This window comes from Odocoileus virginianus, chromosome 12, assembly GCF_023699985.2.
Source record: "Odocoileus virginianus isolate 20LAN1187 ecotype Illinois chromosome 12, Ovbor_1.2, whole genome shotgun sequence".
Taxonomy (NCBI): Eukaryota; Metazoa; Chordata; class Mammalia; order Artiodactyla; family Cervidae; genus Odocoileus; species Odocoileus virginianus.
Genome location: NC_069685.1, coordinates 37568191 through 37594202, shown reverse-complemented (window position 1 = coordinate 37594202; position 26012 = coordinate 37568191). Strand labels below are relative to the sequence as shown.

At 38.1% G+C, this 26012-nt stretch overlaps 1 protein-coding gene across 5 annotated transcripts in view; it reads left to right on the top strand.

Moving 5' to 3' along the window:
• Positions 1-26012, top strand: part of RXFP1 (relaxin family peptide receptor 1) — a 124988-nt gene that overhangs the window by 59963 nt on the left and 39013 nt on the right. For all 5 annotated transcript variants that reach the window (XM_070474929.1, XM_070474930.1, XM_070474927.1 and 2 more), the window contains 7 exons: positions 4615-4716; positions 8917-9022; positions 15457-15528; positions 18063-18134; positions 22748-22819; positions 22908-22979; positions 24020-24094. In XM_070474929.1, the coding sequence (XP_070331030.1) occupies positions 4615-4716; positions 8917-9022; positions 15457-15528; positions 18063-18134; positions 22748-22819; positions 22908-22979; positions 24020-24094 (571 nt within the window). The remainder of the gene's footprint in view (positions 1-4614; positions 4717-8916; positions 9023-15456; positions 15529-18062; positions 18135-22747; positions 22820-22907; positions 22980-24019; positions 24095-26012) is intronic.

Genomic DNA, 26012 nt, shown 5'->3' with positions numbered 1-26012 from the left:
TTAGAAAGATGGTAATGATAACCCTATATGCAAAACAGAAAAAGAGACACAGATGTACAGAACAGACTTTTGGACTCTGTGGGAGAAGGCAAGGGTGGGATGTTTCAAAAGAACAGCATGTATATTATCTATAGTGAAACAGATCACCAGCCCAGGTGGGATGCATGACACAAGTGCTTGGGCCTGGTACACTGGGAAGACCCAGAGAAATCGGGTGGAGAGGGAGGTGGGAGGGGGGATCGGGATGGGGAATACATGTAACTCCATGGCTGATTCATGTCAATGTATGACAAAACCCACTGAAATGTTGTGAAGTAATTAGCCTCCAACTAATAAAAATAAATGGAAAAAAAATAAAACTAAAAATCATGGGTATATCTGAAAAAAAAAAAAAAGCAGAGACATTACTTTGCCAACAAAGGTCATGTATGGATGTGAGAGTTGGACTATAAATAAACTTGAGAGCCGAAGAATTGCTGCTTTTGAACTGTGGTGTTGAAGAAGACTCTTGAGAGTCCCTCGGACTGCAAGGAGATCCAACCAGTCCATCCTAAAGGAAATCAGTCCTGAATATTCATTGGAAGGACAGATGCTGAGGCTGAAACTCTAATACTTTGGTCATCTGATGCTAAGAACCAACTCATTGGAAAAGACCCTGATGCTGGGAAAGATTGAAGGTGGGAGGAGAAGGGGATGACAGAGGATGAGATGGTTGGATGGCATCAGCGACTCGATGGACATAAATTTAAGCAAACTCCAGGAGTTGGTGATGGACAGGGAAGCCTGGTATGCTGCAGTCCATGGGGTTGCAAAGAGTCAGACACAACTAAGCAACTGAACTGAACTAAAAGTAACTAGCAAGCCTCCAAGAAACAAGTAACCTCATCGGACAGAGGAAGGCAGCTGCTTATGCTGGCCAGGGAGGTTCAGTAGGATGGGAATTTAGGGGGATGCAAATTCAACTAAATATGCTCAAATGTCTCATTACAATTCCCAGGGTCCCTCTGTTTTCAAATCAGAGTCCTAGTGTTCACTTAAAATATAGGAGAAGGGCTTCCCTTAGGGCTCAGTGGTAAAGAATCTGCCTGCCAATGCAAGAGACATGAGTTTGATCCCTGATCTGGGAAGGTCCCACATGCCACAGAGAAGCTAAGCCCATGAATCAAATATTGAGTTTCTGCTCTAGAACCAGAGAACCACAACTGCTAAGCTCGTGTGCCATAATTGCTGAAGCCCACACACCCTACAGTGTGTCCTCTGCAACAAGGGAAGCCACCACAACGAGAAGCTCACACACCACAACTGGAGAAAGCCTGTGCACAGCAACAAAGACCCAGAGCCATCAAAAATAAATAAAATAAATAAAAGATAGGACAAACTGTGAATTCAGCTTATGTTGTAACCTTAGCAACCCATTAGATTTGAGTCCTATCTGAGTCCCGAGTTCCCAAAAGATAAAAGGTTATCTTAGGGCAGTTATGGCAGCTCCCCGGTTTTCTGAACCTTCTTGAGCTGATGATGTCATACCCTGAGATTGTCATTTTCTCTCTTTAATCTCTCCAGGGCTATCCTCATAGTCACTTCATTCCACAACACTTGACATTTCTTGTTTTCATTCTGATGAGTTACCATAGCAACTGCTTTGCCAGAATCTATCTTTTGAAGAGGCACATAAGCCCAGGAAGCCATAAATGATCATTTAAACAACTTTTTGGTCACAGTGTGCTGTAGACTATGAGAGTACAATTTTCTAATAGTAACAGGACTGTCGTTATCTTCAAAACCATTCAGTTCAGATAACCAATCCAATGTTATTATCCTTGAGATTGTTATCTGCAACCCCTTCTGAAAGGAGGAAACAGAAACCACTCTGGAGTTTGGGAGGCTTAAGGGAAAAAAAGAGGTTTCACACGGAGAAGAATGTGTTTATAGAACCGTTATAAAGAATATAGAGGCCAGAGTGGGGAAAACACTACTATACTTGCAAGCCCAAGATTAAGAAGCATCCACTATGGCTCATCAGCTCTTTACCCAGGAAGCTGGGGCCAGGGTAACTGTCCCACCCACAGCAGGTACCCACAAGATGGAGTCTACAAACTTCCGGTCTCGCATGAGAGCATCCCACTGGTGGAAATATAGCTATAAGAACCGAACTTCTTGGAGTCTGGAAAACATAGAACTAAGTTACCAGCTTCTGAAGAATGAGAAAGCATTCTAAACTGAATGGTGGGAGAGCAAAAACAAAAATAAAAGGATGCATTAAATCTTCACAGTCGCAACAAGCTACCGTCTCTATTCACCTGAACAAACTTAGTCTTTCAAGTTCCTTTCTCCCTCCTGTTACTCTACTCACAATGTCAAGGGTCAGCGAGGCACTTTGACCTGGTTCCTGGTTGTGCAGACGCTGGGATTTGCTGTTTCTGGGGTGTATCTTTTGTCCATCCAATTACTGACACTCAGTTGGAGTCTCAAGCTGATGTCTGCAGATGGTAAACTTGAGGTCCATCAATTGTCTCCCTCTGAGATATCGTAATGATATCATTGAGATACCATAAAGATATCATTGGGAAATCATTATACTGCCTTGCTACTTGTGTTTATTTTTAAATCCTTCATAATAAAGAAGTGTTAAAACTAATAAGCAATACTAAAGGATAGAAACAGCTATAAATACAATCTTTAAATAGCATCTCTTCTTTCCAATTTATTTTTAGTGAAACTTTAAAAGGAAGCCTAATTTTACAGGCATGCATAACACTTATGTTAGAATACCTTTCCTTTCCCAAATGTAATCTTCATGAAAGACTTAATGAGCCATGGAAAATAAGAAAATAACCTGGAGATGGAGGAAATTTGTACAAATTATATTTAATCAGATAGGAGCATGTTCAAAACATTTTCTGATTTGAGCAGATCATTCACCAATCCAGAAAATTTAGGAGAAATAGCAAGATTATATGGAGAAAGATGATGAGTTCCATTTGGTGAATGTTGTGCTCTAGCTGCTTATAGTGAGCGGAGTCCATGTTACACAAGATAAAGTGCAGGCTGGAAATGTAATTTGGAAGTCCTCTGATTAGACGGAAAACCATGGATGAGGTTAGGTTCACCACATCCAGGCAAAGTTGCACTATCTGGACTCAATCTTGGGTTTGAATTATACATACACAGCAGAAATAACTTATAAAAGAGATGCCAGATTTAAATTTAGTCCTAAATTACACAAGATAAACTTTTATCACTTCTATCACCTGTTTATATGTTTGAAAGTTAGTGTTAGTCCCTCAGTCGTGTCTGATTCTTTGTGACCCCAGGCTCCATGGAATTCTCCAGGCAAGAATACTGAAGTGGGTAACCTTTCCTTTCTCCAGGGGATATTTGCCACCCGGGGATTGAACCCGGGTCTCTTGTTTATGTTTATGCATCCTTAAAGAGTCCCAACAGCATCCTGAAAACAGGATCCTTTGGGAAGGATCCCCTTTAACCCCATCCCCAACCTGCAATGGGATAAGGCTGGTACCCTCTGCAGAGGGTACAGAGAAGCTTCTCCTGCACCCCAACTCACATCCTTTCCATCTCGTGACTGGCCTCATGGTCTCAGGTTCAAAAATAACTGCAAGTTCATGACGAATTTTGTAAGGAAAAATTATTTTTTCCCTCCCACCAAATGAAGTTTTTGTTTTTGTTTTTTACTATTTTTGGTCTCATTTTTTAAATGAGACAAAAGTTTCATATCAAAATCAGAAAATATAGATGAGAAAATATGTAAGCATTCAGAGGATAATCACTCAACACTACCCATGATACCACAGTGCCTTAAAAAAAGAATAAGATCATGCTGGTCATGTTATTTTTTTCTTTTTCTATTTAACAACTATGGCCGTCCATCTCCAACATCAGTCTACACAATTGAAGAGACTGAGGAAAGTTAAAATGAAGATGCTAAGAACAGTGTACTGTGTTTCAGTACATCTAAAGTACTGTTTGTTACAGTTATATTTAAAACAGATAACTCACAAGGACTTAAAGCACATGAAACTGTTCAATACTCTGCAAAAACCTAAATGGGAAAAGAATTTGAAATGGGATAGATACATGTATATGTATAACTGGATCACTTTACTGTACGCGTGAATCTAACACAACATTGTAAATCAACTTTACTCCAATATAAAATTAACAATGTGTGGCTCGAACACTGCTTGGTGAAGAATCACCTCTAGTGCCTATTGAAACCAGAGATTAGGGGACCTGTGAAATCAGGATGTCTAGGTGGGGGGCCAGAAATTCTCCTTGTTGACAAGCTCCCAGATGATCTTTCTCTGTTTGTCAATCACCCATTTCTTTTTTAAATTAATTTTTATTGGAGTGTAGTTGATTTACAATGTTTCATTAATTTATGCTGCCCAACAGAGCAATTTAGTTGTGTACGGGCAAATTCTTTACCATCTGAGTCCCCAGGGAAGCCCTGGATATGGAAGCGTACGTATATATCTACTTTTTTAGATTGTTTCCCAACGGTCATTACATTATCTTAAAGAGAAGACCTGTTTTCCCCAACACTCCAGAATATTTCTATTCTTGAACCTTTCTGTTCTCTGATCTTTATTTTAGGAGACATCAATGGATGGTCTACACAATTTGACAGATACTATGGCAGTAACTACAAAATGACTTCCTTGTATCCCAGTATTATGGCAGAAACATCTGAATGCTGTAAGTAATTAGAAGGGCTGAGCACCCTTGTCTATGGGTTTATAGCAAGACACCATGTTCTTAAAAGTTGGATACAATGTTTTTAATATTTTTATAAAGTTAATTGCAGTTTTCTATTTGCAAAATTATAATTTTCTATTAGACATACAACCTGAAGTTGAGAATTTTATTTTTAAATGACTCGGGGATCATAAGTGCAACAGGACTAAATCATGCTAGGTATTGATGTGAACAAAATTAATGTCAGTGCATTGGGGTTTCTATTTTACATATCCCCTTTACACAGTCACTGTAAATTCTGATATAAAAGCAACTCCAATTTAAAGGAAATGGAAACAAGAGCAGAGAAGCTGTTGGGATTTTAACATTTGTAAGTGAAAAAGCTTCTGGGGTCTAAGTCATACTTTACAGCTACCAAAAAGCCTTATTTGTTACAATCTACATTTAGTCACATACCAAAAACTTACAAAAACCGTGGGAAGGATTGTAGGAGGGTATAACATTGAGGATAAACTCTGTAATTTCTAAAATCAGGAAGATCAATATACATTATTCTTTTTAAATAAATTGGGCTTATTCTAATAAATTATTCACATATAAATGTGTGCATTAAAGTTGTAATTTCAATCATAGCTTTCAAAACCTTGGTTAAAAGGAAGGGCTTGGGGAAAAGAATGCTTTACTACATTTTCCACTTTATGTTCTACCACAAATTGTAAAGTGCAGCTTTTTAATTTTTTTTTAATATTTTTTGCCTTTAATCCTCAAATAAAACTAATAAAAAATTGCTATCAATCCCCACTTCAAGTGGATATAATCCCTCTTGTTAATCTCACAGGTCACTCAGCAATCTGTCTCAACCACGTGTTGTCTTCTTGTCAAAATATGGAAACCATGGAACTTCCTTGGTGGTTCAGTGTTTAAGACTCTGCACTTCCACTTCAGGGGGCATAGGTTCAATTAGGGTTAGGGAACTAACCTGTGGTTAGGAAACTAAGATCTCGCAGGCTGCATGGTGTGGCCAAAATATATACAGAGAGAGACCAGATTACTTGATCATGAAAAAGCTGAAAGCTTTTGGAAAAGGAAAAAGTTAACGGGTATAATTTAACTACTAATATCAAGCATGAAACTAATGGATTAAGCCATACAGTCTCAAAATATCATTTTTATTTTCTCTTTTGATTTATTCTATATCCTTTTCATTTCTTAAATTTTAATTGAATCTTTTTATATTTTACATTATTCCCAAAAGGATGTTAGGCAATTTTCAATAAAAATAAATATGGCTATAAACAGACATAACCCATTAACTTGACATAAGAGACAAAAATTCCATGGTAAATGGGAGAAGGAAAATTATATAAGAAAACCTCACTGAGAAAAGTTACTACCTAGTTCTTGATTTTGTAGTCATTAGGTCAAAGAGGGAAAATAATGGGTTGCATAACTTTCATAGTCTGGTCTGTAAAGCAAAACCAAACAAATGGGAAAAACAGATCAAGTCAACAAGAGAAATAAATTTTTTACCAGATGATGAGCTCTGGGAGAAATGTTCCCTAAGTATTCTTACGTAAGAGGAAGGCAGCTACACAAAAAAATGATACTTCAAAAAGTACAGAGGCAATTTTTTGTCTGTTCTTAGAAATGAGCAAACATATAATTTTTTAACTAGAATTTTCAAGAAAGATAGGGGTAGGATGATAATTTAAAATTCAGTATATTTTTTCAAACTTAAAACCAGTATAAAAATTAGATGTAAAGCATAGTGTAAAATTAGGGGGTGAAACTTAAATTAAGGTTCCTACTGTATCACTTTATCCGATTTTATTATAATAAGTATTTATTGGAAACTTAACTGAGAAATTTAACTGGCTTATAATACTTTATGACTGGATGAATGTGAAGAACTCATTTTTTTTTAAGAACTCACATTTATAAAGTCACCTCTCAAGAAAAATATCATGGAAAATATATCCCTCATAACAAATATATTCATAAAATTTAAATTTGAGCAATATGGAAAGTATATTGATTTGGAAAGAATTATTTACTTAGCCATAACTTCACCACTCAGAAGCTACCAGCATTAACTTGCTGGTTCATTATTCATCTTTCTTTTTATTTTAGCATAGTTGAAATTTTCTGTGCAATCCATTCTTGTCATATTTTCAGGTAGCATTTTAGAATAGTCAAGTATTCATACTATAAATCTTTCAAAATACCATAAATTTTTAAGTGACATAATTTGCTTCATCCTTCTTTCCTGGTAGGATATTTAGGTGCTATTCTTTCACTTTCCTCATCAACACATATGAATTATCAATCTTAACTGAGCCTATAAAAATAGGGGAAAAAAACACCAGATTAATGCTATCTTCTCCACCTTCTATTTTTACCCTTTGTACCAACTTCTCAAGCCATTCATCTCCCCTCCAAAAGCTCCCTGTCCCCTCCCAACAACACACACGTTAGCACAGGAATTTAGATAGAACTACTTTTTAGGGGGAGAAGGCAATGGCAGCCCACTCCAGTACTCTGGCCTGGAAAATCCCATGGACGGAGGAGCCTGGTAGGCTGCAGTCCATGGGGTCACTAAGAGTTGGACCCAACTGAGCGACTTCACTTTCACTGTTCACTTTCATGAATTGGAGAAGGAAATGGCAACCCACTCCAGTGTTCTTGCCTGGAGAATCCCAGGGACGGGGGAGCCTGGTGGGCTGCCGTCTATGGGGTCGCACAGAGTCTGACACGACTGAAGTGACTTAGCAGCAGCAGAAGCAGTTCTTAGGGATCCGTTGCCAAAATGGTCACTTAAAACCATAAGACTGTTCAAAACTTCTTGGCACAGACTCTGCTGACAAAACACACAAAACCTAAATTATGATCGTAAGCTCTCAGGATTCTGTAGGAAATCTGCAAAGTTGTTTGGAAGGAGACAAAAAGCACCTGTGGCCACATATCTGAGTAAAGGAATACCTGGCTGTTTCCAAGGCTGGAGCTCACTGTGCAAATTTCCCACCATCATCCACCATCTTTGCCGCCAGAATGTCTTCTTTGCCATCAAGATGCTTTTCCACTCTCCAGAAACATTCCTGTAAAGGTTCTGGACTAAAAGTCTGCAAACAGAAAGTTCTCACAAGAAGTTTTGTCTGTCCTATGATGATTAAAATGTTTTTAAGTATTACTGTTTATAAGTAGGTAATTATATAAAAAGTATTGTTTTGGGGGCTTCTTTGAGGAAGTTGGTTGACTTGGCCACAGATGCTCCTACGGTAATAGGGCAACAGTTAGGAGAAGCTGTCCCACTGGGACCCCAGGATGCGATCGGTACCAGCTTTGCCTGCCTCTGTAGACATTCAATTCTATAAGCTCTGCTCTAAGCGCAGGGTTTCAAAGTAAATGTAAAAGAGAACATGCCCCATTGCTCTTGATGAGGCCTCATCCATTCTTCATCAAGTCAGGGATCAGATGATGTCTATGACACTGAATAATATTCCCATTTAGCTATATGAACACACCACGCCAAATCTCTAATAAACCTTAGCAATATTGGGAGCCCACAAGGTAGCCGAAGGCATACATCCCATTTTCCCTCCCTTTCCAACTCCCATCAGTAAGAACAGAATAGCTATGCATAAAAAATGTTCACTTCCTTAAGTGAAGCAGTAGGCATCCTTACAGTTCTACATAAACCAAAAGAAGTCCTTTGAAGAGTTCCTGAATTTAAAAAGAAAATCTACCAGCACTATAGTTCACAGTCAAGTTCTTTTTCTTGCTAGTTAAAAACAGCTTAGTATTCCATTAAAATGAACACTTTATTCTTAAGTAGCAGCTTTAAAACAAACATTAAAGCCCATCACACACTGTCACGTCACCTTTAGACATAGCTACTCTCCAAAGATAAAATAAGAGCAGATGACTTCATTTTCCAGCAAATGGAGAAGAACAAGCTGCTACGTTTTTAGATGCATGGGCTGGTAAATGTGTATGTTTCCTTATCTTAAAGTCCTACTATCATTTTAATGTTTAAAGCAAACTTTTAGAACCTTAATTTAAAGCTTTGCACAAGTTGCTTATATAAGACACGACACACTTTTGTGTACGATTTTCTCATAGTTTTTTGTTTCTTTCTTTTCATTCCCTTCCTGTTCCTGGTCCCTCATCATCCCCTCCCCTTACTACATCCTCTTTACTCAGTGGTCGGGTCTGCACCCATGCAATGCATTTGCCAAGGTTTAGAACTTGAGTGTGATGAGATCAATTTACGAGCTGTTCCATCAGTTTCTTCAAATGTGACTTTTATGTAAGTAGAAAAAAAAATGTTTTCATTCTGACAGCCAGTACAGCACCTGTAAAACTGAATCATAATTAAGGCGTAATCATCATTATTAATAATGCATTGTCATTCAAGATGATATCATTGTTCTTTGGTCAATTATAATGATTGCTGATATTTATTTGTATTTACTAAATGATAGATCCTACTCTGTTATTCTCTGTACTCACTTATTCAGTCCCTAATAACAATCTTATGAAGTATTTAGTATTGCTATGTTGTATCTAAACAAAAGATGCCATCAAGTGTATGTGCTACTAAAGAAAAGAAGGTACAATCAAGCTATTATATAAAACTTTCTTAACACCAGAATTAACACATTAAAAGAATCAGTTTTTTAATTATTGGAAATAAATTTTAATACACTCATGTATAAATAAAAATATAAAGCAAGTAAAATAAGTTGGCATCCAACCCCATTACTTCATGGCAAGTAGAAGGGGAAAAGGTGGAAGTAGTGACAGATTTCCTCTTTCTGGGCTCCAAAATCACTGCAGATAGTGACTGCAACCATGAAATCAGAGGACTATTGCTTCTTGACAGGAAAGCAATGACAAACCTAGACAATGTGTTGAAAAGCACAGACAGTACTCTGCCAACAAAGGTCAGTATATCAAGGCTATGGTCTTCGCAGTGGTCACATATGATTGTGAGAGTTGGACCATAAAGAAGGTAGGACACCAAAGAATTTTTGATGCCTTTGAACTGCAGTACTGGAGAAGACTCCTAAAAGTCCCATGGACAGCAAGGAGATCAAACCAGTCAATCTTACGGGAGATAAACCTGGAATATTCACTGGAAGGACAGAGGCTGAAGCTGAAGCTCCAGTATTTTGGTCATCTGATGCAAACAGACAACTTGTTGGAAAAGTCCCGATGCTGGGAAAGGTTGAAGGCAGAAGGAGAAGAGGGCATCAGATGATGAGATGGCTCTGGGAGACAGTGAGGAACAGGGAGGCTTGGCATGCTAGAGTCCATGGAGTCGTAAAGAGTCGAACACAACTGGGTGACTGAACAATAACAACAACAAAATAAATTGGATAAAATATTCTATCACTTCACATTTAAAATCTAACTCTTCTGAATCACATTTGACCCAGAGATTTGATGTTCGTTTTTTCCCTAAATAACTCATACTTAGCCATATAAAAGAAAATTATCCTCATAATAAACAGTCCTACTTTGAATTCAACAAACTTCAACAACACAAACACACACATTTGGCTGAAAATTTTAAAAGAAATTAGCAAAGAATAGACATTTTAATCCAATATTTCTGCTGAGTTTTTTGTTTTCATACAGATGTTTTAGTGTTTTATAGCTCTGACTTTTGTATATATGAGGATGAGATAGAAGCAATTCTTAAGGTGATAAATGTTGGCAAGTCCTGCCCTTTTCAACCCAAACCACATAACACTGCAACTAATATGTTTGACATATTCAAGGAACAGGGAAGAACTCCAGCTCAGAGTTCCCGTACACAATGGCATAATCAAATTAACAGAATCTAGGGAGCTTACCCAATTTGGCAATGAGCTGAGAACACCAGACAGGTTAAGCCACAAAGATTTGTTTTCCAAAGGAGATGACAGTCTCCTGTATACTAAGGACAGAATTCGGTCTCACCCTACTATTTTCAGAGTAATTAGTCCCGCCAGAAAAAAGATACCTCCCCCCCCCAAAAAAAAAAGTCTGAGGTCCTGTGGAGAGTTTCTGTGATTTAAATTATGACTAGAACAGCAGGGTATAAAAATTTATGATGATTTTACCCTAGTTTCAAAGAAAAAAATTATCACTAATACTGCTTGTATGGAAATACTAGCAAATCCAAATCAATGAATACCCTGATGTTGGTAATCTCATTTTTCATTTTCCCACAAGTAGAATTTGAATATATTTTTCAACAATTTAATTAATTTTTGTAAAAGAAAAAAGAGGAAGAGAGCCAGAGGAATGGAAGTGGATATAACAGTGACTAAGAGAGTCTAAGTGCCCCGAAGGCATTCTAATTCAACTTAGAAAAGGCTGTCCTGGCTCAAAATACATATACACATGCATCCAAGCATACAGACATTTATAAAGATATGTATACAGACCCATGAGCTGCCAATTTTCAACCCTTGATATAAAGAAAAAACTGGAATCAGATCTTTTTTTAAATTGAGGCATAGTTGCTTTACAGAGTTATGTTGTGTGCTGTGCGCTAAGTCATTCCAGTCGTGTCTGACTCTGTGCAACCCTATGAACTGTAGCCTGCCAGGTTCCATTGTCCATGGGATTTTCCAGGCAAGAATACTGGAGTGGATTGCCATTCCCTTCTCCAGGGGATCTTCCCGACCCAGGGATCGGACTGGCATGTCTCATCTCCAACCTGCATTGGTGGGAGGGTTCTTTACCACTAGCACCACCTAAGAAGCCCATAGTTTTGTGTTAGTTTCTGCTATACAACAAAGTGAATCAGTTATATGAATACATATACCCCCTCCCTCTTGGGCCTCCCTCCCACTCCCCATCCTAGCCTTCTAGGTCATCACATAGCACCAAGCTGAGTTCCCTGGGCTATGCAGCAGCTTCCCACTAGTTATTTATTTTATACATGGTAGTGTGTATATGTCAACCCCAATTTCCCCCCACCCCCACATTCACACGTCCATCCTCTACATCTGCATCTAGAATGGAATCTGATCTTCATGAATGATTGGGTACAGAAGGCAAGAGAGAAGAAAGGATTCAGGATGATTCCAAGATTTCCCTGCTGAGTAACAGGGTGATGGGGGAGACTTGTTGACAGTTAGTGGGGAAGATTAGAACTTCAACTTAGTTGTTTTTTCAATGGGAGATTAAAGATCACTCCATGGAAATAGCCAACAGGCATTTGGAAATGTAGGAGTCAAGCTCAGGAATTCATTTTGTTAATATTAAATTTTAAAATACAAGGCTCTACTATATTAAAAAGTATTTTGATCCATCCTGTAAAGTGAGAGAATTAATACCTACCTCTTTTTATCTCAGTAGGGTATTATAAAAATACAGAGAATGCTACTTGTGAAACATTCTGCATCATTAGCAAGAAGTAGTCTATAAGTTCTAGGCACTATTAATAAAAAACTTAACTTCCTAAGAAACATTATTCAGGAGTGCTTAAAGGAGCTGCCCCTTCTTCTAGAGTCCCTCTCTCACTCTGAAACAATTAGCCTTTTCCTCTTGAGTTCTCTAGTAGAACCTCATTTGTATCTCCTTTAAGTATAACAAATGTTCTCTCTCATGCCATAGTGATTGGGGTCCTAACCTCCACCAGAAAAAGGGTAATGCCATAAGCTCCATGGGGGCCCTACAATGTGGTTTTTCTATATAACTTCCAAGTTCCTAACAAGTACAATAAGCTCTAAACAGTGTTTCTGAGTTGAATTTACAAGTAAATCATTACAATAAAAAATAGTCCTGAGCTATTATCCAAAAAAGAATCTTTATTTGTAGATAAAATATGTTATTTGTCATCCAAATAGAGTATAAGCTTATCCAGGACAGGAATGTTATCTTTTTTCCAAAGTACAATAGAAGGCATTCAACCCAGGTTTGTTGAGAAAATGAATGAATGAACACACTTTTGGAAGCACACTAAACTTTCATCAATAACCTTAAATCAAACCCAAACATTTTGCAGTTAATCTTTATACAACACAAACATTTAAACAGGATATAAAGCAGAATTGAAGCTCTAAGCAAAGTGAGAACTCAGTAAAAAAAGAATTTTCAATTAGCTGATATAAGGAATGAAAGAACATTCGATGATAACCCAGCAGTTAAGAGTGACTTCAAGAGAAGGTTACTAGTTAATCAACTTTGACATTCAGTCATTAAAAAAAAAAATCACTAAATGACGGGTTTGTATAGTCTAGAATGGTGTTTCTTAACCTTTTTTCTTTTCTTTATTGCCTCCCTTCCTGAGGCTTCTTGGACATTTTTGTCCTCTTCTGTGATGTTTTAATACGTTAGATATACTGTGTATATATTTACATATACTAGTTCTTTATCTATTAAAAAAGTAAGATTTTTTTCACCCCCTAAGAAATTATTTTCTTAATTTTCTAATAACACTAGTGTTGAGAATACATGGTTTTCTATATTCTAGAATAGGTTTTTCTCCAATTAGTTTCCAAAAATGTGTTCTCAAGGGCCTGAGAAGCTATTTTTCTTTAAGAAGGCTTCATTATCAAGTTCAGACAATACTGGTCCACACCAACACAAGTAACACTATTCATGTCTTTTGTATGACGCTGTCCCTCCACTGAGTCCTTATGTTGACCGTTGTTTCCAGATGTTTTCCCACAGCAGATCAAACTCCTGTCAATGAGCTGTATTGCTCATTTCTTAGTGAGCATCTGCACCATCATAATAGACAAGTACGATAATAACAGTGGTATTACCACTGTTACCATTACAAATATGGTAATAACATATTATTAGAGGTCATGTAGTCTGAATACGTTCTTTCGCTGTTAAAGAAACTGACATGGAAAGATTGTGTATATTTCATGCCAGGGACCGCCAGCTTCAATGGTTGGGATTTTTTGCTTGTTTTATTTTGTTCCTACCATATTATAGTGTTTAAAGAATTAAAGGTTAGGTCCTTTTCAATACAACCAAAATTATGTGAACCTGGCCTGTGTCAAGCTGCTTATAAACTGTAATACAAGTGGAAATCTTTTTTATACAACTTATTAGAAATTGCATTGGGATTACTTGTTGAATAAAGATGGTTCAACTATATGGATCAATGGACAGTTTCTTTTATAAATAATTTTTAAAGGAAGCAAAGGTAGTGGAATATGAAAATTGAAATATTGAGGAATATAATATTAGGTTCTTGAATATGCTTTAAACAAGAAAACACTATCCTTATTGTCACTCAAAAACTAAGATGCTTTCTGCTTGTTAAATGAAAATAGAAAAGAACATAACTGAAGATTATTTTTCCAGTTTTATTGTTTCAAGTTTTTGTCAAAATTACAATGTTGTAACTTAAATTTAAGAAAACTATCTCTAATAATTCAAAATCAACAGTTAGTCATAGTTCAACTGGTACTATGAAGGAAGCAATTCCCAAGACTGAAGGATGGTAAGACCCTGAGCTCACCTCCTCTCATGGGCACACCAAACCATCACTATCTGCAGAAGAACCATCTGTGAAAAAGGCTGGAACCTACCAGGAAAGACCATCTACAACTAAAGTCAGAAAGAAGTAACTACAACAAGAAGGGAAGTAGGAGCAGAGATTTCGTATAATCAAGACCCACAACCCCAGGGGATGACCCACAAATGGGAGGACAATTGCAATTCCAGAGATTCTCCTAAAGGGACCAAGGGGCCCAAACCACACATCAGGCTCCTCAATCCGGGAATCCTGTAGCAAGAAGACGAGTTCCAAGAACACTGGTCTTTCAGGCCATCAGAGTTTACTTTCAGGAGTCCCAGAGAGCAGTGGGAAAGAGACTCCACTCTTGAGCGGTGCGTGCAAAACCTTACCTGCTCAGGGACCCAGGGCAGAAGCAGTAATTTGAAAGAAACCTGCATTAGTCTCACCTGCTGATCTTGGAGAACCTCCTGAAGAGGTAGGAGACAACTAGAGCTCACTCTGGGGACATAGACACGGGGGCAGCCATTCTGGGAGCTCATTCTACCAAGTGGACCATGGTGCTGGCAAACGCTATTTTGGACATGGAAGCAACCTAAGTGTCCATTGACAGAGGAATGGATAAATAAGATGTGGTACATATATACAATGGAATACTTCTCCACCATAAAAAAGAATGAAATTTACCATTAACAACAAAATGGATGGTCCTCAAGGATATTATGCTTAGTGAAATAAGTCAGAAAAAGACAAATACTGTATGTTTTCACTTATATGTGCAATCTAAAAAATAAAACGTATTACCAAATATAACAAAACAAAAAGACTCATATGTATAGAAACCAAGCTAGTGGTTACCACTGGGGAGAGGGAAGGGGGCAGGGTAAAATGGGGATTAAGAGCTACAAACTACTGTGAATAAATAAATAAGCTACATCACAGGGAATGTAGCCAATATTTTCTAATAACTATAACTGCACTATAGTCTATAAATATTTTGTATTTCTATGTTGTATACCTGAAACTAATATAATATTGTAAATCAGCTATATCCTAATAAAACACTAATTAATTAAAATAAAATTAAAATATCTCTCAAACAAAAATCTCTTCTAAAAAAATTTAAATGATATGAATACAAGAGTGACGTTATGAAGCAAAGTGTTTCCTGAAAGCTAGTCTTAGAGTAAATAGAGTTTATAATTGTTCATACTGTTATTAAAAGTAAAGAAAAAAGCTTTAAAACCCCAAATTTACATTTATTTCAGGTCACTCAGGCGGAACTTAATAAGAAAGCTTCCTCCTAATGTCTTCAAAAGGTACCATGGTCTTCAGACTCTGTAAGAAAAAATTTTAATTCTTAGTATTAAATTGACTAATGTTTTTGGCATATCTGTTTCTTCCCACTTCTGCAGAGACCAACACTACACCTCTGCTTAAATCTAACCCCTTTCTGGGGAAATATTTAACTGTTAGCTGGAGACTACCAGGTAACATTGTTTTTCTGACTGCTTCTAGAAGCCACCCTAGCAAACTCTCAGATACCTATCCCCAAAGAAACCAAAGTATGTGTACTGTGAATTCTCTTAGCACCCTCCCCCAAGTGAAGACACTCAAGAGTCTTTGCTCTCTGCACCTCAACGTCAATCTTAGAAAAGATGTTAGTACCATTTACCAGGTCTGCCCTCATGCTTAGATTGGGAAATTTTTCTTCCATATGTTTGCAAGTCCAATCTCTACCTAAGATAGCAAGTTCTCGTGGTTTGAAACCTCCAAGCATGTTGTTTTGTAGAATTAATTCCATGTTCACATTTACCTCATTGAGTTTTATCTGACATGCTGGCTTCCCGTCAGTCTAAGATTACCTACATATTCTCAAAATCTGTAATGGCCCTGGTGATGGTTGCCTGTTGTTTAGGTCAGTTTTGTGGCCGAATCATATTGTCATAGGCTTAAACTGCTGGGTTTAAGTATTCTATGCCTGAATTACATTATGTAGAAAACATTTCAGAGTTCGTGGTTTCATTTTCACATCTACATTGGTTTTGGGTTTGTGTTTACACTATAGAACCCTGGTACATAGATATCATCTATCTGTACTTTTTCTTTAAGATAATAGAAATAGAACAGAATCAGAAGAAAAATTATCCATTTTGTTTGATGAAATGTTCTCAAAGCTCAGATTATCTGAAAAAAAGCTTTTACATTAGAAAACTGAATTCAAATAAAAATGACTTTTCAGAACTATATTCTAGTTATTAATCAATCAAGAGAGAAGAGGTTTTCAAGTTTAAGCCTGATACACAAACTTCAAGAGGACACTTTTCTTTCAGTTTCCTGATCTCTGGAATAGGAAGAAGTTTTCCGATCTGTAGCACCACCTTGTGTTCACATGATTTAAAAGGAGTCAGGACTTTCAATATCAGAATTCAGTATGCTGGCATTTTTATACAACGAACTTTAATTCTTGAACAACCAATTTGTTCCAAGTAATAGATCAAAATAGCTTAATTACCAAAAAAATTGTAATTGGTGACTAGAGATATACTTTGATTCTACCTCCAGGCAATATATGGCTTCCCAGGCAGCGCTAGTGGTAACGAATCCAATCTGTCAATGCAAGAGACGTGAGAGACATAGGTTCAGTCGGGCCGGGAAGATCCCCTGGAGCAGGACATAGCAACCCACTCCAGTATTCTTGCCCGGAGAATCCCGTGGACAGAGGAGTCTGCTGGGCTACAGTCCATTGGGTCACAAGGAGTCAGACTCAACTGAAGCAACTTAGCACACACTCACACCAGGGCAATGGTGACCTGCATAAGAAGAAGGAAAGAAATCAGGCCTAAAATCCTTACTTCCTCCTTGCTACAACCTGGGGCCGGTGCTTATGGATGTGTGGAGCTCAACTGGGTGCATGGGATGCAAGGGCATGTCCTCCAGGTTCTGTTTCCTCTGACCTCCTGTTAATTCCAGGCCCAACCTTCAGCATGACCTCAGGGAACTCTGCAGCCAGCATCCTTGCTTGGACTTCCAAGCTCATTTATAGTCTTCTAGACCTGATTTTTTTTCTATTTTTCTCTTTAGTGGTATGTACATTTGATACATTTTCTCAAACACTTTTTGGAGCAAAACTTGGGTGTCAAATAAATACAATTCAAATTGACTTGCTTGGCCAATCTGTGATGAACATGGCATATGGTTTGGGGTCTTAGTAATGTCACAGCCTTGTATTGTTGCCAGGGCTGTGCTGAATACTATCAAGTTTATAGAATTACAGCAGGAAATAGCAGAATGTTAAAAAGGCTTCTAGGCCTCTTTGATTAGTAAGTACCTTGCTAGGCCCTAAAACTGAAGTTTCACTCATTGAAAATTCAAATGTTAAATTTTAGGCATCTTTTGTCTAAATTTATAACTAGAAGTTCTAAATAAAAACTAGCCCAGTAATTTCTGCACTTAATCAAGAGACAAAATGACATATATCCAGCTTCACTATTTTGTCATGTTTACCTTTTCTAATTTTTAAGAATTCTTGGCATTGCCTCTTTTTTTTTTCAAAAAAAATTTTTTTGAAGTATAGTACAATGTTGTGTTAGTTTCAGATGTACAGCAAAATGATTCAATTAAATGTATGTATAAACATATGTATTCTTTTTTTACATTCCCTTCCATTATAGGTTATTTCAAGATGTTGTGATAAAATACACAGGACATAATATGTACCACCTTAACCATTTTTAAGTGTACATTCAGAGGCATTAAGCCCACCCGCATTTCTGCACTACCATCACCACCATCCATCTACAAAACTCTTTTCATTCTTGCAAAACTGAAACTCCTTTTCCTCATGTTTTCCCTTTAATAATCATTTTCACAGGTGCCTGCAAAACAACAAGATTAGATCCGTATCTGTCTATGCTTTCCGAGGACTGTACAATCTTACTAAACTGTAAGTACCAGGGCCAATTAGTCTTCCCATTCCATGGTGGCCTGTGGACCCGACCTATCCCACTGCACATGGCCCTGGCACCCACGACAGCATTCAGGGCATGTGCAGACAGCAGATATTGCCGCAGAGCATTGGGGCCAAAGGGGTGGGACCCTGAGTCACGCATGCTGCACCTCTTACTGGGGGTGTGAGCTTGAGGACTTATTTTCCTTTCTAAGCATCAACTCCCTCTACTGTAAAAGTGAAAACTGCAACAGTACCTACCTCAGGTTGTTGTGAGGAATGAATGAGAAAAATCAGAAGAATTAGGCACACAATATGCATTAGCCATAGTGATGGGAATGAGGACTGAATAAACTTTATCAACCTGAGAAAACCTAGTGATAGCTAAAATTTATGAAGGAGAAAACCCAAAGTTGTGCTTTTCCCACTAATTCTCCTTGCACAAATATATAAAGCATGATGTTTGAAAGAACAAAGTTTTTTTTAATTATGGTAAAATATGTATAGCAAAGTTGCCATTTGAGTCATTTCCAAGGCATTCAGTACATTCACACTATTGTTCAACTATCCATCTCCAGAACTTTTCATCTTCCCAACTAAGACTCCACATCCATTAAACACTAACTCTCCAAGCCTCTCTTCCAGCCTCTTGCAAATACCATTTAACATTCTGTCCCTACGAATATGACTACTCTAGGGACCTCACAGAAGTAGAAACAGGTAATATTTTCCCTTTTGTGTCAGGCTTATTTCAAAACATCTTAGTCGTAGCATTATGCCTTCAAGTTTCATCCATGTAATATATATCACAATTTCATTACTGAATGTAATGATAATAAGGCTGAATAATATTCCATTCTGTGTATCACATTTTTTATTTATTGACTTTGACAGATGAACACTGAGATCATTTCCACCTTTCAGCTATTGTGAATAATGTTGCTATGAACATTGATGTACAAATATTTCTTTGAGCCCTTGATTCCATTCTCTTGGGTGAATGCCCAGAACTGGAATTGCTGGGTTATATGGCAATTCTACATTTGATTTTCTGAGGATCCACCTAACTGTTTTCCACAGCATCTGCACCATTTTACATTTTCATCAGCAATGCACAGGTTCGAATTCTTCTACATCCTCATCAACTCTTCCTATTTTCTGGGATTTTGTTGTTGTTTTGTGCTGTGTAGTGTTTAATAACAGCCATCCTTACAGGTGTAAAGTGGTGTCTCATTATAGTTAAGAGCAAGGCTTTTTAAAATAATCCTTCTCAGAGTTCCATTTCATTGCATTCTACCAAGCAGCTGACTCCCAGGAGTTATTGAAGGGAATTATGACCCAAAATCACATAAATAAAAGTTTCCTGTATTTCTATTTCTGGCCCCTTGCTTTCTATTCTATCCCATTTTTTAATCCTTAACCCGAGAAACTTTGGTCAGATTCCTCACTGGTGGTATCAGAGTTTGGAGTTGAGTCAAGAAGGCCACCCAATCACTTAGTAGCAAAACGGAAGAAAGTCACTAGAGTTCCAAAGTCCTAACAGTAACCCCTGTAGCCGTGTCCTCTTCCCTTCCGTCCCAACCCGGCTCTTTCACATCATAGCAAATTACCCAAAGTCAGTACTAGACTCATCCTTGTCATGTTTCTGACTACCTTTCTTTACGATCTCTCACAAATCTAGTCAAAACTTTTAAACACATCTGCTGGGTATAATGTTCAATGGATATGGAGGGGGCTCTTGATGTCTTCCATCCGCTCCTTGGCTTTTTCCTGCCACTAGAATATTGTCTGCGTGTAAAAATGTCACACGGTCCTGGGTTTTCGTGGATCACCATCAGATTCTGCTAGTCACTCATCCGTAGATATTCATTACCCCTCAGAGCGTGCAAGTTCTTAAGTTAGACATTCTAGAGGGCGGTACAGAGAAAGAGAAGTCAGACCTGCTGCCTTCCAGCATGTTACACTCCAGTATTTCAGACAGAACCATGTGCTTCCTCTGGGGAAAGGCACTCCCTTGCTTTCCAGAAGCTTACAGTCTATGTTGGTGAAACAATGCCCACATATACATCATAGAGAATGGCGAGGGATTTACTTTCTTAGGACCTAAACCTGTGTTGTTCAGACCACAGCTGCTATGATGATTGTCTGAAAGCAGTGATCATTTCAGGTCCAGAGCAGTAGATGAGGACTCTGAAAACTGAAGAGGACTGGGTGAAACAGACAGCACAGGTCTTTGGGGGTGGGGATGGATCAAATACCTACTTGGGGGACTTCCAGTGACTCTTAAAGAGAGTCTCTGAGATACTTTCCATCTTCCCGTGCCCAACTGGGGCTCCAGGCTTGCAAGGGAAGGAAAGAAGTGGCTAGAATGTGGGGGTCTTATCCCACGCTACCCCCAAGCAAAAGTCAGATCTGCGGGGTGAAGAGGGGAAGGAAATTCTTGGCAGGAGAGATTTCATAAGATATCAGCCCCCTGATCTGTCAGAGTGGAGAAAAGAAGAGAAATCAGTGTGGTCCACGTATCAGTAGACGTGGAATTGGGTTTTCCTGGTGGCTCAGATGATAAAGAATCTGCCTACAAGGAAGGAGATGCAGGAAGTCTGGGTTGGGAAGAGACCCTGGAGAAGGGAATGGCTACCCACTCCAGTATTATCACCTGGAGAATTCCAAGGACAGAGGAGCCTGAAGAGTACAGTCCATGGGGGTCACAAAGAGTCGGACACCACTAAGCGACTAACAACACAACAAACACAACTGCCCAATTTGTCAGAGTGAAGAGAGAAATCTATGTGGCCCACGTATCAGAAGAAATGGAATTAAATGTACACTTACATAGGAATCACAGGCAGTGAGGAAAAGGAAGAGGCAAGAAATTGATGTGGGAAGTTAAACAGAGACATGGTCATGATAATATGTGCCAAGAGCTTCTGACACGCCTGGTCTCAAATGCTCAACAGCTCAGTGAATTAGGCCCTGATGTTATTGCCACGTCAGAATTGGGGAAACAGAGGATTTCAGAAGTTGTTTGCTTCAGGTCACACTGTTAACAAGTAGCAGAGCTAGGAACCAAACTGTCTGACAGCAGATTCAGAGCAGAATTGCTGAGCTAGAGAAATTGATACAGAAATAAACACGTAGGACAGTTTCTCTGACATTTTAAGCCAAAATGGAAGGAGAAGAATTTTGCACATATTTCAGTCCTGGACTCTTGCAACCTTAGGTATTTTGAGAGTCTCACCTCCACTTTACCAAATCAAAAGGACAAAGTTAAATGGAATTAGATTAAATGGAATTATATTAAATTAGTCTAATTAGATTAAACTAATTTAATTAAATTAGATTAATTAGTTAAATGGAATTAGATTTTTGCAAATATTTCCCTTTATTTATCCCTTTATTTATTTATTCTGTTGGGTTATGTGTGTTTGTGTGTGTGTGTCCAAAAGTTTTCTTCAGGGAAAAAAAAAAACACATAAAGACTCTAAGGCCTCTATAAAAGAAGAGAGGTGATTTTTTTTAATGTTTGTTATATTGAGGTTAAAGTTACAAAATATAAAAAGTACAGTTTAATCATATTTAATTGTACAGTTCAGTGGCACTAAATACATTCACATTGTCATGCATTCTCACCGTCATCCATATCCCTAATTTCTCACCTTCCTAAACTGAGACCCTGGCCCCATTAAACACTAACTCCTCATTCCCCTCCCCACCCCTCACCCCTGGCCCTTGCCATCTACCAGTATACTTTCTGACTCTATGAAGTGACTATTCCAGCTTGATTCCACTTATACAATAGGTGATTTTGAAAGTTATTGACAGCTGGCATTTGTTCTTGGAAGAAAGAGAAAAAAGAAAACTGCATAAGCAATCAGTGTAACAGAAGGAGGAGAGCATTCACTCTGCAGAAGAGTGAGAAGTCAAGTCTGCTCCGAGTACATTGGGTCAGACTCCCCGCAGGTGCCCAGTCTCTTTTCTCCAGATCGGGTCCCTGCCTGCCCCGGAGCATCTCCTGTGTCCCCTCTCAGCCTCTTCACAATGACCCTTCAGCTTTGTCACCCTCACACCTCTTGCCTTTGCATAAGTCATTTCCTCTCTCTGGGACTCACTCCCATCCATGCTTTACTTTGTGGATGACACACCCTCATTCCAAATCTCTTCTGGATTGAGCCTCTTTCCATTAGCACTGTCTCCTCTCCCCTCCAAACTCCACAACCCCAACCAGCAACCAGCATCTTCTCTGCTGGAAAGTCAGAGTAACTGCATGTTCTAGCTCTTTCCCTCTGCTGTTATTCTATTTACCTGCTCAGATGTCATCTTCCTCAAAGAAGGGGATTAGAGACCTAGCAAACTGTCAAAACAATCTGATGAACAGATGAATAGATAGAGTGATTGACTGACGGGTTGATGGTTGATTGATAATTGAGAAATTTAAAACTGGATATGGAAAGGTAAATGATAAAGAACTTTAAGAGTTCCAAAGGCAGGAAAACGGCCCGATGAGAACAGCATATAAGAAACTTTAAGATGAATGACTATTGTTCTTCCTTTCCTCATTGTAAGATATCAAGAAGATAACAGATTTACTGTCATCATTTCTCTTTTTTCAGGTATCTCAGTCATAACAGAATAACCCTCTTGAAGCCGGGTGTTTTTGAAGATCTCCACAGACTAGAGTGGCTGTATGTTTCATTTCTGTGGCATATTATAGTATTAGTCTTTATGTTGAAAAATATATAAAATGAATCCATTTTTTCTTCTGGCTGGCAGGATAATTGAAGATAATCACCTCAATCGAATTTCCCCACTAACATTTTATGGACTAAATTCTCTTATTCTCCTGTAAGTACTAAAAATTTAAGCAAATGTTTCAACTGACAGAAAATACGTGAATAAAAAATGATCACTTTGAATTTAATAGCACTTTATTTGTTATTAGAACCCGAAAAAGACCTTTCCAACTAAAAACCATCTCCTGGTCCTATTCTATGAGGCGATTCTGTAGCTGTAACAATTTTATAAGATCTTCTGTCTTCTAGAATGTCAGCCCATTGAAACTAAACACAGCCTCAAGACATTTTTCATTCCAATATCCTTAGGCACACCAGTACTATGCCATGCAGTAAACCCTACATACAAACCTTCAAGCTGTGAACTTTTAAAGATGTGAACATGCGTTCCATCAACATCAGACGTGAGTGACATTGCAGCTTGTCCTCCATTCCCTGTTGCTGATGATCCTTCAGCTCTATCATCTAGCACTTTCTTTCCCTCTTCCAGTCAGTAACTCTTCTTCCCTGTTCACCTGATGCCAGCCTCTGTATGCCAGCTATAGTACTACACTGCTATACTTTTCAAGGTACTATACTGTAAGATCAAAAATGTTTTCTTTATCTTTTGTGTTTGTTATGTATTATTTGTGTGAAAAGTACTATAAACCTATTACAGTACAGTACTATATAGCTGATCATGTTTGTTGGGTGCCTAAGCTAACTTTGTTGGACTTATGAACAAATTGGACTTAAAGAACATGCTCTTGGAATGGAACTCATTCATATGTAAGGGACTTAGTATATTAATCTTGGTAAAGAAAAATAACATTCCCTTGAAATCACCTTCTTTTCACTACCCACAGTTGAAGGGTACAGGTGTTTTCTTCAGTCTGCTGGTGTTACTGCTTCTTCCCTATGACAGATATCATTTGTCTAATTTTCTTACTAACAAGCACTTAAATACAACGAGATTTACAAAAAAATTAGAGTGAGAAGGCACCTAACTTATTAGATGTTCACAGCTTCATAAGAATAATGATAAACCCATGTTTCATTTCAGTTGAGAAAAGAAACAGAAAAATGGGACTCCTTTCTGATTCTCTTTTTCAGAGTACTGATGAATAATGTCCTTACCCGCTTGCCTGACAAATCTCTTTGTCAGCACATGCCCAGACTGCACTGGCTGTAAGTTGCTGTATCTTTCTTTTTTTAATTGTTATTGAAATATAGTTGATTTAAAATGTTGTGTTAGTTTCAGGTGTCCAGCAAAGTAATTCAGTTATATATATGTGTGTGTATGTGTATACCTATATATATGTATATTATATTCTTTTCCATTATAGGTTATTACAAGATATTGAGTATAGTTCCCTGTGCTATACAGTAGGTTCTTGTTGGTTATCTATGTTATATACAGTATTGTGCATCTGTTAATTCCAAGCAAATAATTTATCCCTTCCTTCCCCCCTTTCTTCTGTGATATCCATCAGTTTGTTTTCTATGTCTGTGAGTCTATTTCTGTTTTGTAAATAAGTTCATTTATATCATATTTTAGACTCCACATATAAGTGATATCATATGATATTTGTCTTTCTCTGTCTGACTTACTTCACTTAGTATGATAATCTCCAGGTCCATTCATGTTGTTGCAAATGGCATTATTTCATTCTTTTTTATGACTTAGGAGTATTCCACTGTGTATATGTACCACATATTCTTTATCCATTACTCTGTTGATGGACATTTATGTTGCTTCCATGTCTCGGCTATTGTAAATAGCGTTGCTATGAGCATTGGGGTGCATCTATCTTTTCAAATTAGAGTTTCTGCAGATATATGCCCAGGAGTGGTATTGCTGTATTCTATGGTAGCTCTATTTTCAGTTTGTTAAGGAAACTCCATGCTGCTCTCCATAGTGGCTGTACCAATTCACATTCCCACCAACAGTGAAGGAGGGTTCCCTGTATCTCTTCTTACAGAAGACAACTAACTTTTCTGTTTTTGCCTAGCTCATTTTGGATATCATATTTTTCTCAAATGGTACTTGTCAATATTGTGTCACAATTCCTCAAAAATTTTGGCATGACTTTTATTCAACATTCTTATTATCTAAACTAACTCCTCTAAGCATAGTTCACTTTGGTAGCTCAGTCAGGTCCAACTCTTTGTGACCCCATGGACTGCAGCATGCCAGGCTTCCCTGTCCGTCACCACCTCCCAGAGCTTGCTCAAACTCATGTCCATCGAGTTAGTGATGCCATCCAACCATCTCAGTCTGTCATCCCTTTCTCCTCCTGCCTTGAATCTTTCCCAGCATCAGGATCTTTTCTAATGAGTCAGTTCTTCGCATCATGTGGCCAAAGGATTGGAGTTTCAGCTTCAGCATCAGTCCTTCCAATGAATATTCAGGACTGATTTCTGGTAGGAGTGACTGGTTTCATCTCTTTACTGACCAAGGGACTCTCAAGGGTCTTCTCCAACGCCACAGTTCAAAAGCATCAATTCTTCAGCATTCAGTTTTCTTTATGGTCCAACTCTCACATTCATACATGACTACTGGAAAAACTATAGCTTTGACTTGATGGACCTTTGTTAGCAAAGTAATGTCTCAGCTTTTTAATGTGCTATGTAGGTTGGTCATAGCTTTTTTTCCAAGGAGCAAGCATCTTTTAATTTCATGGCCCAGTCACCATCTGCAGTGATTTTGGAGCCCAAGAAAATAAAGTCTGCCACTGTTTACATTATTTCCCCATCTATTTGCCATAAAGGGATGGGAATGGATGCCATAAAGGGATGGGAATGGATGCCATGATCTTCATTTTCTGAATGTTGAGTTTTAAGTCAGCTTTTTCACTCTCCTCTTTCACTTTCCTCAAGAGGCTCTTCACTTTCTGCCATAAGGGTGGTGTCATCTGCATATCTGAGGTTATTGATACTTCTCCCAGCAATCCTGATTCTAGCTTGTGCTTCATCCAGTCCAGCATTTTGCATGATGTACTCTGCATATAAGTAAAACAAGCAAGGATTCAATATACAGCCTTGACATATTCCTTTCTCAATTTGGAACCAGCCCATTGTTCCATGTCTGGTTCTAACTGTTGCT